This window comes from Thermobia domestica, chromosome 4, assembly GCF_964235325.1.
Source record: "Thermobia domestica chromosome 4, izTheDome1.hap1.1, whole genome shotgun sequence".
NCBI classification, from domain to species: Eukaryota; Metazoa; Arthropoda; class Insecta; order Zygentoma; family Lepismatidae; genus Thermobia; species Thermobia domestica.
This window is the reverse complement of record NC_137457.1, coordinates 207,619,280-207,635,011: the sequence shown is the minus strand read 5'-3', so window position 1 is coordinate 207,635,011 and position 15,732 is coordinate 207,619,280. Positions and strand designations below refer to the sequence as shown.

The following is a 15,732-nucleotide window of genomic DNA, read 5'->3' as shown; positions in this document are numbered from 1 at the left end:
ATATGAAATACTAACAACTAAGTTTGATTTAATTTTACAAAATCTACCATTGGATAATATTATACACCGTATTGTAAGCAATGATAGACTAATAAAAATATCCTAGAAGATAAAATTTGAATACCGTTTTGAAAACTTTTAATCAAAATATGAATTGTGTAGTTTACACAATATTATAATGTTTGTCAAATAAGAAGTATAATAAACAATATTCATATTACGAGCAACATTGAGAAATTAATACTCAATAAATTTTTCAATCCGTAGTAAGTTCTTGTCACAAATACACAAAATGTAATTTTGTAAAACTAGAAACGTGAAGCGTTTAACGATTGCAAATAGAACATTTTCGTAATTATACAAAAAAATTATATAACTAAATGAAAATGAAAGGTAAGTTATTACCTGCATATATTCCTGAATCAATTGTATCTGATTGTTCTGTCAAAATATAATAAATATAATTAATGAGTAGATATTCATATAATGTTCACATAAAATCAAGTAAAATTTATAATTAAGGTGCATTAAGTGATGACATCTGTAAGTTACACACACACATACACACACACCGATTGCCGGAAGAAGTGAAAGATACAAAGAGAGGTTAGAGAAACGTCAAGAAAGAGGGAGAGGGGAGACGAATATAAATATGAAACATACTTATCATTGCAGTGTATGATGTAGAACGCATACACTGCTTACTAGAATTATCGCCAGTGATGCTTTCTAAGTTCTCCATCAGAAGAAGAATTTTGTTTGCAGCCATTATTTTATGCGAAAAAATCATACTAAATGATGGGGAATCAGACCAAGATTTCCATTTAGAATTCTAGCACACAAACACTACACCACCGATTGCTTTAGCTAGTCTTTGTTTAATAAATGGCGTAATGTTTCTTTCTGAGAACGATAACGCGAAAAGTGTATACTGCACATCAATGTCCTTGGAATGGCCTTGAATTCCCTTGCCCGTTCCCGACCAACATTCATAAATAGTTTCTATCATGATACAGGTGTTTGCTTCCAAATTCTTATGTACTAGCTCTCCAGTATGATAAATCGATTCTTCACAATCACTTTGAAAAAAAATAATTTTGGCATGAACAGGATTTGAACCTATGTTAGAAAGCTATATTGTTCATAAGCCCCTTATGTTACTCCTACACTATCGGGCCACCTGAAATTACGAACAAAATATTACTTATTTTTGCCCTGATCTTTGGAACAAGCCAAAGTACACAACGAAATTTATTTATTCGACGGTCTAGAGAGAAATTAGTGCCCACTAATGACAGAAAACCATACAATCCAGGAAAAATTACAGAAAGAAAACATATTTTGCAGTAATTTCGCAAGTTCAAGTTCAAAAGTACGTGAATAATAATAATAATAATAATAATAATAATAATAATAATAATAATAATAATGTTCACATTCACAATATAGATGTCTATTATTATTATTATTGTTGTTGTTGTTATTGTTATTATTATTATTATTATTATTATTATTATTATTATTATTATTATTATTGATGTTATTATTAGCGTCAATTATCCGCTTCGTTGGGTTAAATTGAGAAAAAATAGTAATATGTTCCGTTACTCAGTCACTGTTTGGTATTACTAGAGTGCTCTTTGATATCGGTCGTTTTCCATGAGTTATAAATATTCCTCCACAACGTATGTTTCGGGCACGTTATCTGCAGTGTCATTGTTCATCTCAGCGAGCCGAAAAACTGTGATTTGGATACTGATATTGGTCATGTCGATCATTTTTATATGTTTACAAGAAATACATAACAATTTGGAAGCAAACACCTGTATCATGATGGAAACAATTTACGAATGTTGGTTGGGAAAGTGCAACGGAATTACAAGAACATTCCAAAGAAAATATTGATCTGCAGTATACACATTTCGTGTTATCGTTCTCAGAGAGAAACATTACAACATTTGTCAAACACAGTTTGGCTAAAGGTATAACTGGTGTAGTGGTAGCGTGCTAGATTTCTAAATAGAAATCTTGGTTCCATTCCCCATCAGGTAGTACGATTTTTTGCATAAAATAATAGCTGGAAACAGAGATTCTTGTTCTGATGGAGAACTTACAAAGCATCACTACCAATAATTCTAGTAAACAGTATATGCGTTCTAAATCATACACTGCAATGATATTTAAGTTTCATATTTATATTCGTCACCCCTCTCTCTTGACGTTTCCCTATCCTGTCTTTGCATGTTTCACTTCTTCCCCTCTCTCTCACACACACAGACACGCACTTTATGTTCCAAAGTTAAAACGGAGTAAGAGCACGATATAGCTGGTCTGGAGAATCTAATTAACTGGAAACTTCGGCGTCGTGTTTTTCGTGCTCTAGCGATAACATCTCCAGTCCTGGTCATCACTAGCAGATATATTGTTTAAACGCAAGAGAGTAAGAAATATCACTTTTTTTATCTTCTGGGTTACTAAGTATGAATCGAAACACTAGCTCACTATGGATTTAAATCCTCGTCCTAGTGGTGGTCTATAGCCTAACCAACATCATCCGACTGACACGATGATCCGTTTGATCTCTTAGTGTGTTCATTCTATTTGTGCAAATTACGTTATATCTGGAAGAGAAGAAATCAATGTTGGACGTTCGGAACAGATACATCTTGGAAAAGACTAGAAAATGGTAACCTCCTTGGTTATTTTAAACAAAATTTTATTTATGCTGGTTTGACACAAAATTTGTTTCCATCCTAAAATTCAATGTGTTTTATTCACGTTGAAAATCGAAACATGTCACATCTATAAGGAACATAAACTTTTCCTTTCGAACATTTGTAACTTTTCATTAGGATTCAATTTAGACTTTTAAGATAGGGTATTTCTGATAGAAATTTAGCAGTAAAATAGGATTTTTCAATGTTTTCTTTCTTTCTTTCTTTTTCTATTCATTTGGGTTTTTGTTTTTCTATTCAGTTTGCATTAGTAGTCTAAAATGGAGGATATGGCCAACGCTATCTACTGAGTGTAAGAAAGTATTTTCGATCAGTACGTTCAAATAACACTACCGAATTTGAAATTTAACCACGCGGAAACAAAGAATGCGTGTTAAACTTTTGACATTATCATAGAAAGTAACATAATGAATGTTTAAAGCATTATCTATATATTCGAATAGTTCTGAAAACTATCTAAAAACAAACGTTATTTCTATATCCCTGTTCAAGGGCGCATGTTGTGGTTTCCAAGGGGGGCAAGTATAAGCGACGTTTCAAATATAGTTTCAAATTTTGCTGTAACTAATGTAAAAATTCTATTGGGTTTTCAATATTTACAACAACAATTTCCTCTTAGGGGCGGCAAGCGCCCCACCTTGCCCCCCTTGATGGGCGCCCGTGTTACTGTTGGATTTCTGGAAACCGAACATTATAATGTTAGGTTCTTTTCTTACTATGTTTGAATTCCACAGTTTTATCTGTTCTTCATTTTCTTTTTATTCTTCTCCTCTCCTCTTTTCTCTCTCTCTCTCTCTCTCTCTCTCTCTCTCTGCCTCACTCTTGAATGTCTTGTAATAGTGATCCATTGGTTTCAATTTTTCGTTGTGTGGGTTTCAGTTTCTCCCTACATCAACTTATGAATCTTGTTTTGTTTCGGTTTTGTTACTCATTTTATCGAAGGTAATATATGTGTAGTTTGAAATTAGAATTGCGCCTTGTTATTAGCTAATTTTAGTATGGGAGAGAAGAAAGGATGATAGAGAGGGGGTTTCTTTACCTGGCACGATTATGGGATAAGAAGGTGTATATTTGGTGGACTAACTGCACGCCGTTAGCTGTCGCAATTTTTTGTTGCGGAGTGTACAATAAGGGACACTTCTGGATGGAACAGCCATATGGAGATTTAAAGCAAACGTGTTCCACCATTTGAGTTCGAAGCATGTGCCAGAAAGTATTGCAACCCAATTAGCCTTAGAGGAAGGTGGTTTACATAATCACCAGGCAGTGAAAATTCCCGTACACCTGGACGAAATTCCTACTACCATCAATAGCATCATTCCTCTAAAATAAAATCAATCTCAGACTTGTAGTTCTTACGGCAAACATATTACTTAATATTTGTCCTGTTCGTGAAGATAAAGTGCAACAAAAAATGGAAGTCCAATCCTGTTGGTGTTGGAATAAACACTCTTTCAGTCTTTTGATCTTAAATGACTTTGCGGAACTTGAATAAATATTCTGTCACTTCAGGAAGTTTAGGAAGAGCTGATCCCCCACCTTCAGTGTGAAAACACATACATTTAATCAAATGCTTAGTGAGAGTGAGCCCATTGCTATAGCACTTTTATGATTTGAAGTTTTGCTCCCAAGCCATCTTATGTCATAGCTGATGACATTGGAGAACGAGAGATGCAAATATGAAGAAAGAGAGATATAGTAACTTGTAAATTTAGTATTTGAGACAAAATGATCGGATAGGATCCATATTTTGTCGCAAATTTTGATTTTGTAAATAGACACGTAAAAGCTCACACGAACTTTAGAGCATCCCACTAGCAATTGTTGAATTCAAGTGGAGAACTTAGTTGAGAGCATCAGATGATTATGGAGGGAAAAAACATCTTAAGATATGGGAAACAAAGAGTGAAAAAATGTCAACTGCCCTGGACGGGATTCGATCTCTCAAACTCACATTTACAGAGCAACGACTCTACTCACTCATCAGGGAGGCACACAGAAGAATAGGTAGTCTTACGTCAGACACAGAACGTTTGTTACTTACAAAATCGTTTAATTGTAAGGAGGAAAGATAGAGAAATTACAAGTTTCTAGTTTCTTCTTTACCTGGCACTAACTTAATTACTGTTGTCCCTGCCTGAGAAGAATATTTTCCACCCCTCTAGAAACTTTCTAACAGTTTTCACACATTTATAGCAACACAAAACATTTATCCATGGCTGTTCTGCACTATTATAATTACAAAAAACAATTACTACCAATTCTGTTAATTCCAGTACCAAGCAAACAGAAATACTGGATATGAAATTCTATATCTTGCCAATAGTCTTGCAGAAAATTTCCACATTGACTTTTTCTATTTCAAAAAGCGGAGCATCTACGCAGGTTACACCCATGAGTTTTACTTTGAGAAGGGGACAGAAATTTACATTCAAAATGGCAAAATCGCACGTTTAATGATACAATAATTTTACTTGCAAGAACTCCAAATGCGAAGAGAACGAATGTAATCTGTTAGACTTGAAAGAATAAAATTATAGCTGAAGGTGAAAGTGAACAGAGGCTGATAATGTTTTGGAAGAATGCATGCTACCAAGCAATGACGTTTGCAGGAAGTCTGGAACCTCCGACTTTGTAAAATTTGTTAAGGCCTAATATTGCGGATTTGTTCCATTTTTTTCGGGAGTGAACCCTCCTATTCCCCCCAAATGTACGTTTAGCCAGCAACCAACAGAAATAAAATCCTGGTTACGCTCTTGCTACCAAAGATTGTACTAACCTACGTATGACATGCAAATCAAGGTGGAATTAATTAGAGGATGGGGGAAATCTCGCTAACAATTTAGGCACTCTTTTTCTGGTGGGGAGGAAGTGAATGATAAATGTGGGAGAAATTTCGCCCAAGTACCTGGAGGGACGGTCACCTCTAACCCAAGAGGGAAGGCTGCAATTTTTTAAAGTTGCCAAGTGCTAGCGAAGAGACTAAGTTCTTTCCATTCTAGAAAATCAATAAACAAGACATTGGTTACTATGCTGTTAGTTAAGTTTTATTTGGAAGAACCGTCTGCTAAAAACTACTACCAAATAATCAGACAAAAAGCATAGATAATATTAAAAAATTCCCGAAACACGTGATATTTGTGAAACATTATATATATATATCAAAACTCTCTGTCCGTCTCTCGGCACCTGTCAGGACAAAAATATTAAGCTATCCAGAAGCAATATTCTTTTTAACTAATTTAGTGTTTTACTGATAGGATCCACCTATTCTGCCAACCTCTATTCAAACCAAAACTGATAGAAATAAAGAGGTTTTAGTTACATTGTTTATCGTCATAGAACAAAATCGGTATTAGAAGCGACAAGCGGGTTTTCGATTTAATGTTACAACCGGAAGTGGTAAACATTTACTAGTACTTCCGATTTAGATATTGCTAACCATAGAGCAAATATGGTAATAGACATCGAAAATCGGTATTTCGGAATCAATGAAACGTTCCAACAAAATAAAAATTTTTACTTCAACTTTTATACCTATATGACAACTATAAGTTTTGGAAATCTACGTAACAACACTGATCACAATATCAAAATATATCTTAGAACCCATTTAAGATAGACATATCAAACTCTGTATACGAGCAAGTTTATGTTAGTCCCAACACCTTCGAAAATTTTGATTTTGAAAAGATAAAGATCAAATTCTACAATATTTTAAATTCCAATTATCTATTTATAAAATAGCCAAATTTACAAAATAGTTAGTTTAAAATTAATTGTGACTTAAACGGCTTTGGTTTTCTAATTTAACTTTGATCTATAAGCGTATCCGAAGGGAAGAAGAGTGATCAAAGACACAGTGTTTCTCCTTTGGTGAAAAAATGTTCACAAAACAGCTTAATTGTGATAAATGAATAAATGTTTATTCGCACTAACTACACAACAACTGAAACTTACTGTTATATTGTCTTTTTTACGAAGGACCGTCCTGTATGGATCTGTTGGTGCTCAATTTGCTGACACTCACACATACAAACTGTTTTTAAAACAAAAGAGAAACGTTATACAAATGTAATGGCAATGATACGAACTCACTATAAAAGTCTCTACATTCTCCCCTCTCTTGATTGTACCAAGCCAATCAACTTACACATAATCCACATTATCACTTTTAGGTAGAGGTACAATTTTAGTAATTTGTCTCTTAACAGTCCCTGTCTTACACTTTACACTCACTACTCTCACTAATCCATCTTTTCCCGGAAACACTTGTTGAATGACACCTAATTTCCATGACAATGGAGGAGTATTGTCTTCTTTGATTAGAACCACATCTCCAAGAGAAATATTAGGTTGTTTTGTTGTCCACTTTCTTCTCTGCTGGAGTTCATGTAGATAATCTGGAGACCATCTTTTCCAAAAGTGCTGCTTCATCTTCTGAACGTGATTCCATCTTGATAATCGGTTGGTCGGAATGTCCACTAGATCTGGTTCAGGAATGCTTATCAAAGGTTCACCAATAAGGAAATGTCCTGGCGACAAAAATGAACGATCATCGATTCATTGGATAGAACAGTGCTTGGTCTTGAATTCAAACAGGCTTTTATTTGTGTTATGACTGTGTTGAGTTCTTCAAATGTCAAAATCGTGCAACCTACTATTCTTCTTAAATGAAACTTAAATGACTTCACTGCACTTTCCCAAATGCCTGCAAAATGACTTGCTCTGGGTGGAATGAAATGCCATGTAAATCCTTCTTGCACTACAACATCTTGAATTGAGTTTTGAAATTGTTGTGAACTGAGTAGTTGTTGAAGCTCCTTAAGTTCTCGCTGAAATTGGTTCCGTTGTCACTATAGATATTCGAGAATTTGCCTCTTCTTGATACAAATATTCGAAGAGCTGCTAAAAATACTTGGCTACTCAAATCACTCACTAACTCCATATGAATCGCTTTGGTTGCTAAGCACGCGAATATTGTCATTTTACGAGATCTAGTTCCTTGCTTAATCATTAGGGGACCGGCGAAATCCACCCCTATGTGAATAGAAGCTTGAGCTGGCTGTATTCATGCTGATGGTAATTGACCCATGAGTTGTTCTGAGGCTGACGCTTTCAATTTAAAACAAACTAGACACTGATGAATGATAGATGGAACGACTTGTTTAGCTCGTGGGATCCAATATTTTTGTCTCAATGATGAAATCAATAAGTGCGGTCCAGCATGTAACAATCTTCCATGTTCCGCTTCAATTATCAATTTGATGAGATGCTCTTTAGGTGGTAAGATGATCTGATGTCTGCTATCATACGGTAAGTCGAAGTTTTTTAGCCGTCCTCCCACTCGTAGCAACTGTTCATTATATATAAATGGACACAAAGATTTAAGTTCACTTTGGGATGAAACTTGGCCTGATGAAGCTAAGTCCTTGAATTCTTGCGAATAACTAACCTGTTGGATTAGCTTAATGCATTGTTCCAATTAATTTCAGTAGTGGAAATAGTTTCTACTTTCTTCTCGTTGCGATTTTTACAATTATAAATAAAACGACGACACAAACAAATAACTCGCAATAGTTTCCACAATGATGAAAATTTCTCCAGACAGTTTATGCCACCTTCATAACTGGCTAAAGATATGCTCGTTACTTTCCTTTCTTCTGGAATATCTTCGTCTACCACTTCTGATTGTTCGGGCCATGCAGATGATTCAAGCCATGCGGGTCCATGCCACCAAATATCTGCTTCCTTCAACTGTTTCGGATCCATTCCTCGTGTAATAATGTCGGCTGGATTGTCCATTGACGACACAGGATGCCACTGGTTGACTGATGTGATCTCCTGTATCTCTGCAACCCTGTTTGCCACGAACTCCTTCCATCTGGCAGCTGGAGATGATATCCATGCAAGCATTATTTTTGAATCGGTCCAGAAGTAAGTACTATTCACTGAAATGTTTAATATCGGAATTATTTTGTGATACAACCTGCTCAAAAGTACTACCGCAGAAAGTTCAAGTCTTGGTAACTTTACCTTTTTAATAGGAGCTATTCTCGATTTAGAACCCAAAAGTTTAACAGTAATTTTGCCTGAAATGTCCACAGTTTTAACATATATGCAACAGCCGTAAGCAAGTTGACTGCTGTCAGCAAACTTCTCTCTCTACATGAACATACTTCTTCAATACTACACATCTATCAATTTGTATTTCGTTAACACTTGGAAGATGATGACACAGGTCTAACCATTGTTGATAGAGCTCTGATGGTATTTGATCATCCCAATTGATCTTATGGATCCACATTTGTTGTAAGAAAATCTTGAACGGAGTAACTACAGGGCTTATAAGTCCTAAAGGATCAAATATTTTTGCTATGGTCGAAGTCACTTGACGTTTGGTTGATATGTTGGTCGTGAGACATTCTTTAACTGACTTGTTGGTGATGAGAAGCTTATCTGATGGAGGATTGCACGATAAACCCAATGTTGAAACACCTGACTCGGACTCAAATTCAAATGGTAAGTGTATTTCCCTATGTTCTTCTGGCACTGCTTCCAACAATGCTGGCTCGTGCGAACACCATTTTCTTAAAGTAAACCCACCGCTTTGCAATAGTTGAATAAGTTCTTTCTGAAGCTTTAACGCCTGTTCAACGTTATGGCATCCTGAGCTTACATCATCCGTATGAAAATCACGTTCCAATACTGTCGCTGCTTGAGGATATTTACTTCTTTCTTCTTCCTCTAACCTTCGAAGACATGCCCTCGCCAAATATGGTGATGATGCTTCACCATATGTGACCCGCTGCAACTCATAAATCTTAACTGGTTCCACTGATGAATATCTCAACAGAAGTCCAATGTCATCTTATATGAACTATAATCATTCGATACATTGACTGAATATCCGCCGTAAAGGCAATAGGAAAGGTTCGAAATCTCGTGACAATTGAATGTAAATCTTGCTGGATTGTTGCTCCTGTCAGAAAATGTACCCAAATTCAGTCTCTTGTACTACTGAATAATTCCCTGGTCTAGTTAGTTTATGCGATCGCAAAATGTCCAAAATACTTCCGCGCCTAACAAAATATCAATAGTATCTGTTAGGTGAAAGTTAGGACCCGCATACACTATGTCTGTCGGTAAGTTCCTATCAGCATGATCTATTGGCCTACTTGGAATGTTATCTGTTATTTTCAGCAAAACTAAACAGTTTACATCAATTGCAAATTCACGAATTCTTGATTCTATATGTACATCTACACAATGCTTTGTTTCACTAATCACACTATTAATATCTTGAATTGGAACTCGGTGTTTATTTTTAGATAGACGCAACCTTTGAACTAAATCTTCAGTCACAAAATTACTTTGACTGGTAGAATCTAATAATACTCTATATGGATGTAATTTACCATTTGCATCTCGTACATTTACTATAGCAGTAGATAACATAACATTAACATTTGGTTTACCCTTGAAAATGCAATAAGAACCTTGTGTCATATTTTCCCTATTCGTATTAGAATGACTCGAAGAATTTCTTGATTGTGAATTAGTAAGACTGATTTTCTCATCTGCTTTTGACATTACATCATAATGCAGCAAGGTATTATGCCTTTTAGAACAGCGTTTACAGTCACCTGATCTGCACGTCTTTACTTAACATTCTTTTTTGAGACAGTTAAAACACAATAAATTATCTCGAACATAGTCTTGTCTTTCTTTTGCTTCAGCGTTTAAAAATGCAGGAAATTTAAACAACTGATGTATTAGGTTTTGTTTACAAAAGTTACAGAAAGACTGAGTTGTTGTCACGTATGATTTGGTTATTTTTTCTTTTTGTTTCGGTCCAGCACTCTGTCTATTTTTATCGCCCCTTGACCTTGACACTACTTCCTGCGATGGTATATTTTTTATAGTTTCAAATGTTTGACACCTACGTTCCAAGAAAGCAAAGAACTCTGATAAGGGAGGGAAAGAATGATCTGTGATTTGTAACTCCCATGCACGCCTAGTGTTATTGTCTAATTTGTGAAACGATGTTGAACTAACAAAACCTGTTGTAGTGGCGTCTGCAAATCTAAAGCTCGTAATGCATTCAAGTTACTAGTAGCTGTATTAATAAATTCTCTTAATTCTGATGTAGTTTCCTTTGTGATACTTTTAATATGTAACAAATTACGGACATGAGTAGCTGCAATCAAACGCTTATTTTCATACCTGTCTTTCAATAATTGCAATGCAATTTTATAATTAGCTTCTGTAACTTGCAGATTCGCTATTAAATCATACGCCTCCCCTCTCAATGCACTCCTAAGGTAATGGAACTTTTGCAACACTGACACGTTATCATTATTATGAATCATAACTTTAAAATTGTCTGAAAATAAAAGCCAATTTTCGTATCGTCCTTCAAATGATGGCAATTCTACACGAGGCAATTTTAATTGATCATTTGACACCTGATTCTCATTTTTCGAAGAATTGTTTGAATGAGATTCCTGGCTACGCTGAATAACATCTTCTAGTTGCGCTAATACATCATAGTAACTGGTTTCAAACTCCTCCCTATATGCATCGTCCGCTACTTGTTCGTAATTTATTTCTAACTGTGATTGTACTTCATCGAACTTTTCATACAACTCAATCATTGCAGTCTTACGTACTTTCACCTGACTAATTGTAGTTGTTGAATTAATATTACTTACGTAGTTTTGAATTCTTGTCAGTTGACTTTTGCACACACCACGTTGTTTCAGTAACTTGCTTCTGTCTGAGTCCTCCATCTTGAAAAATATTGTAAGACCCAACTAACACTAATAAACACAAGTCCACGCACAAGTCCATACTGATGAACGTGTTCTCACTTATGTCTATTCACATAGTTTCCAGAAGAATTAATAAATGTCACTGCACACATGAACAGAACTAAACAAAGAGCAATGTAACAATTGTTCACATACACATTCACAGTTTGTATCAAACGCTAGTTCACTGTGATCCGGTCGGAGTTGACCAATGTTTCTGTCTTTTCATGAATAAATGTTCACAAAACAGCTTAATTGTGATAAATGAATAAATGTTTATTTGCACTAAATACACAACAACTGAAACACTTACAACTTACTATTATATTGTCTTTTTTTACGAATTCCGGAGGACCGTCTTGTATGGATCTCTTGGTGCTCAACTTGTTGACACTCACACATACAAACTGTTTTTAAAACAAAAGAGAAACGTTATACAAATGTAATGGCAATGATACAAACTCACTATAAAAGTCTCTACACACAGATATGAGCAAATTTATTGATGCGTCTCTTCAAGCTAATGTTTAGAAATATCTGCATTTGCTTTATATATTCGAAAGTTTGGAAGGTTTCCACAGAAGCAAAGGTTAACGACAAACACATTTGTAATGTTTATATTCAATATTATTTTAAAATACAGAAATTAGAAGCAAAAACTTTAATTTGGTCGATATTACGAAAATTATCAACTTTATTGAAAAGGTATCGGCATAGGACAATATTTCGTTCATTATTTGTTGTAAATAATACTGATTTCGTACGCTTTTTTGTCGCCATGTGAAAGAGCACACCATGGTCAATCTATGAGTATAAAAAACTCAATCTCGAAAAAATTGAAAATTGAGCCTTCGCGCTCTAAGGACACGATTTAATCAAGTATTTCTAACATTTCCTATATCTTCAGACTCCATATAATTAAATCAAGCAATGGAAATTATCTATAAAAGGGGCGAAATGGAACACACAATAATGAAAATCATGTCTTCTAATAGAACAGGGAGATAGCGTGTAAGAAATCGATAGCGAATTGATTAACGTGAAATTGCAGAGTCAATACAGTAAATGTGATTGTGAGCTGTTCGAACCTCGTACTGAGAAGTTTCTTAACTATTATAACTTTTTGTTGTTTTTTGTATATCAGGAACAATTAAACTTCTATGTTTAAGACTCATCACGATATCAAAATACGAAAAAATGTCATCTTGCAACTTTATTACTACTCTTCACTTTTTGTTTGCAAAAGCTTCGTAATTGTTGCCTATGTGCTCATTGTGCCTAAAGAAATCTTTCCAGTAAATTTTACTTCTTAAAAGCACTAATTTAGGGAATTTATTAATCAATTTTCACATTACATATTGTCTCGAAAATCATATGAATGTCTCCTCTGGTGGCAGCGCTACCTAATTAAATATATTATAGAAATTTTTCCTCTATCTACTTGTTTCATATACTTCCCTATTAAATGTTTAATTTTCTCTGTAAACATTTATTCAAGTAAAAGTTCAATAATACATTTAATTAACTAGTGATGTTTCGAGACGAGACAGCACTTTCACGAAACGGGACGAGTAGAGATTTTAAACTGCCTCGTCTCGTCCCCTGGCAACACTAGCAATTCCATCAGACAAAATATTTCTCGTGTATGGTCTCGATAAATATATATAAATATAATTAATAATGAGACTTTGAGACGAGACACTAATATTATTTTCTAGACGGAACGACATTTCCACGAGACCAGACGACACAGCCTACAATCTTGTGTTGCAGTCACACTATTAAATTAGGTAACTTTGTTCTAGGCAACCTTTGAATGTCAGTATCCGTCAAAAACGTTTAATTAAACGAACAAGTAGTGAATTCATGAAACATATTGCATTTCGAATACTTTCAATTTAGTTATTCACTAACAGAAATGTTGCTACTAAGGTGGAGACGAGAATATTTTCTTTTAATTAAATAGCAGCGAGAGATATAAAATTTAGTATATAGTTTATATGAAGAAATTAACAAATATATTTCTAATCTACAAACTGAAGTTCCTACCAGCGTAAAGAAAAGCTTTTTAGAAAACAAATAAGAGTAATTGTCCACATTCTGCTTGAGTCGAATGTATTACAGACGTTCACATCAAGCTATGCAAAGTGTTCAAAGTTTTCAAATACTTCTTTGGTTCAAAACTGGCATCATGAAACAACAATGTCTTGCGTTTTACTTACAAATTCTGTCACCTCTGATACTTCAACTGGTTATGCGTTTATCAATGAACATTTCTTAAGGCGTAGAAAATTGCTGTATTAAATAAAGAAAACGAAAATTTTACTCTATTGAGACTCGAACCTTGGTCCGTGAGACTAGAAGCATTATGCCTTAAACGCCTGCGTGATTTTGTTCACCTACTACCAATTCGCAGAAACCGTGAAGTATTGGACAGTTCTTTTACCTTGACTTCGAAAATCGTTGATAATACGAATAACTTGTTCTCCCTGCTGTCAATACTTTGATTAAGCGAGAAACGTATTCATGCACAATGAAATTCCCTAACGAGTAAATAATACTTTCGTGTTTTAATTGTATTTCTTTCTTTTCTTTATTTATTATCGTTCTTATTCCAAATATATATATTTTTGTTCTTTGAATTTATCGTATGTCTTAAGAACATCCAATGTTCATCATCACACAAGCAGAATCTCTAGTGAAATGTATTCTACTTAAAAGTTATTTATTTTGAAATGATTATGCATCAACCTGTCAAGACACAGTATATTCTTACCTTATCCGTCTTTCAATTTGTGCGAAGAGGAAAGCGAAAAGTCTATTTCCTTACGAATCACAAAGTAAAATTTCACATGTCATGACTCGCCTCTTACAGTTCACTGTTGCCAGGAGATACAAATACATGAAAATGAAATAGATGTAATTTAGTCCTGTTTGTATCTTACATACGACTAACGTTTGGGAAACAAAACAAATACGGTGAAACTGCAGCAAGCAACACGAACACGACTGAAACAGAATTATCACTGGATTGACCCTGAGAGTAGACATATATTGCTCCAGGGCACATATAAACGTGAGTTCAGCCAACATTTCTGTGGTGTTCTATTCAGCATTACTATTAGCCAATCTATACAGGGACTGATATTTTTCATGTATACATTATATTTTGGTTTTTGCTTTATTAAATTGCGCTTCGGATGCGTTTTGATATAGGGTTAGTAGGTGATGTATACATTCCAGATCTGTTTCATTGCGCAATAGAATAATCTATGATTGCACTCATAGACTGTTACTATACACAGAAATACCAGGGAGAAGGCAGTGTGTTTCATGTAAAAGTAATACTAACGATAAACTGAATGAAATACTAAACATTGTGTGCCCTTGTAGAATACCATTATAAACTGAGAAAGGAGTACTTAAACCAACATTTAGCTTCAACGTTGTAATTCGTTTCGAATTTGTCGCTTAGATAAGAGAAATGAAAATATCACCCATTCCGTATTTAGCTAAAACTTGGAAGAGGTAATTGTGATTAATTCTGTCAAAGGTCTTGGAATAATTCGTGGATAAAATTGCTGATTCATGAAAAGAAATAAAATCTCTGAGATTTGATAAGAAATGAAATCTTTGAGTTTTACGTCCCACGATTATGGCGGCTAGGCTAAAGGTGACGGTGATGATGAGAAATGAATGAAATGCTGGAATGAAAAAGTGGGAGGGAACAAAGGAACTACGAGGAAATTCACGGACACGGTGTTTGCCCACCAAAAAGTTCACTTGGCACGAGCTGGGATCGAACTAGGGACCCAATGCATAGGAGGTGAACGTTCTATTACTGAGCCACCGCGGCCCCGAGATTTCACAAGGTCTTGTAAGACGGTTATTGAGTCCAAGATCATATTTGTAAGAACTTAACAGCTTTTCAAGATATGCTTTCTCTCTGATCGTGAGGCAACTACTTAATAGTTTTAAGTCCCTGTACAAAGGACTTGAAGGCCGAAAACAGGTAAAAGTAGCTGTTAATGAATATTTTAGGACCAAAACGGTAGTGCTTGTACTGATAGATTGTCCTTAAACAAGATATCTTCGGCATTCATTAAAAAGGACAGCAAGGAAGGGAGCTAAAATAACCATAAATGTTACACAAGATTGTAATGGTAAAAAATCAATGAATGTGG

At 34.9% G+C, this 15,732-nt stretch overlaps 1 protein-coding gene across 5 annotated transcripts in view; it reads right to left on the bottom strand.

The window, feature by feature from the left end:
* The window catches only part of LOC145683431 (uncharacterized), a 479,291-nt gene that overhangs the window by 60,961 nt on the left and 402,598 nt on the right, over window positions 1-15,732 (bottom strand). For all 5 annotated transcript variants that reach the window (XM_081754766.1, XM_081754764.1, XM_081754762.1 and 2 more), the window contains one exon: window positions 406-441. In XM_081754766.1, coding sequence (XP_081610892.1) covers window positions 406-441 — 36 coding nt within the window. The remainder of the gene's footprint in view (window positions 1-405; window positions 442-15,732) is intronic.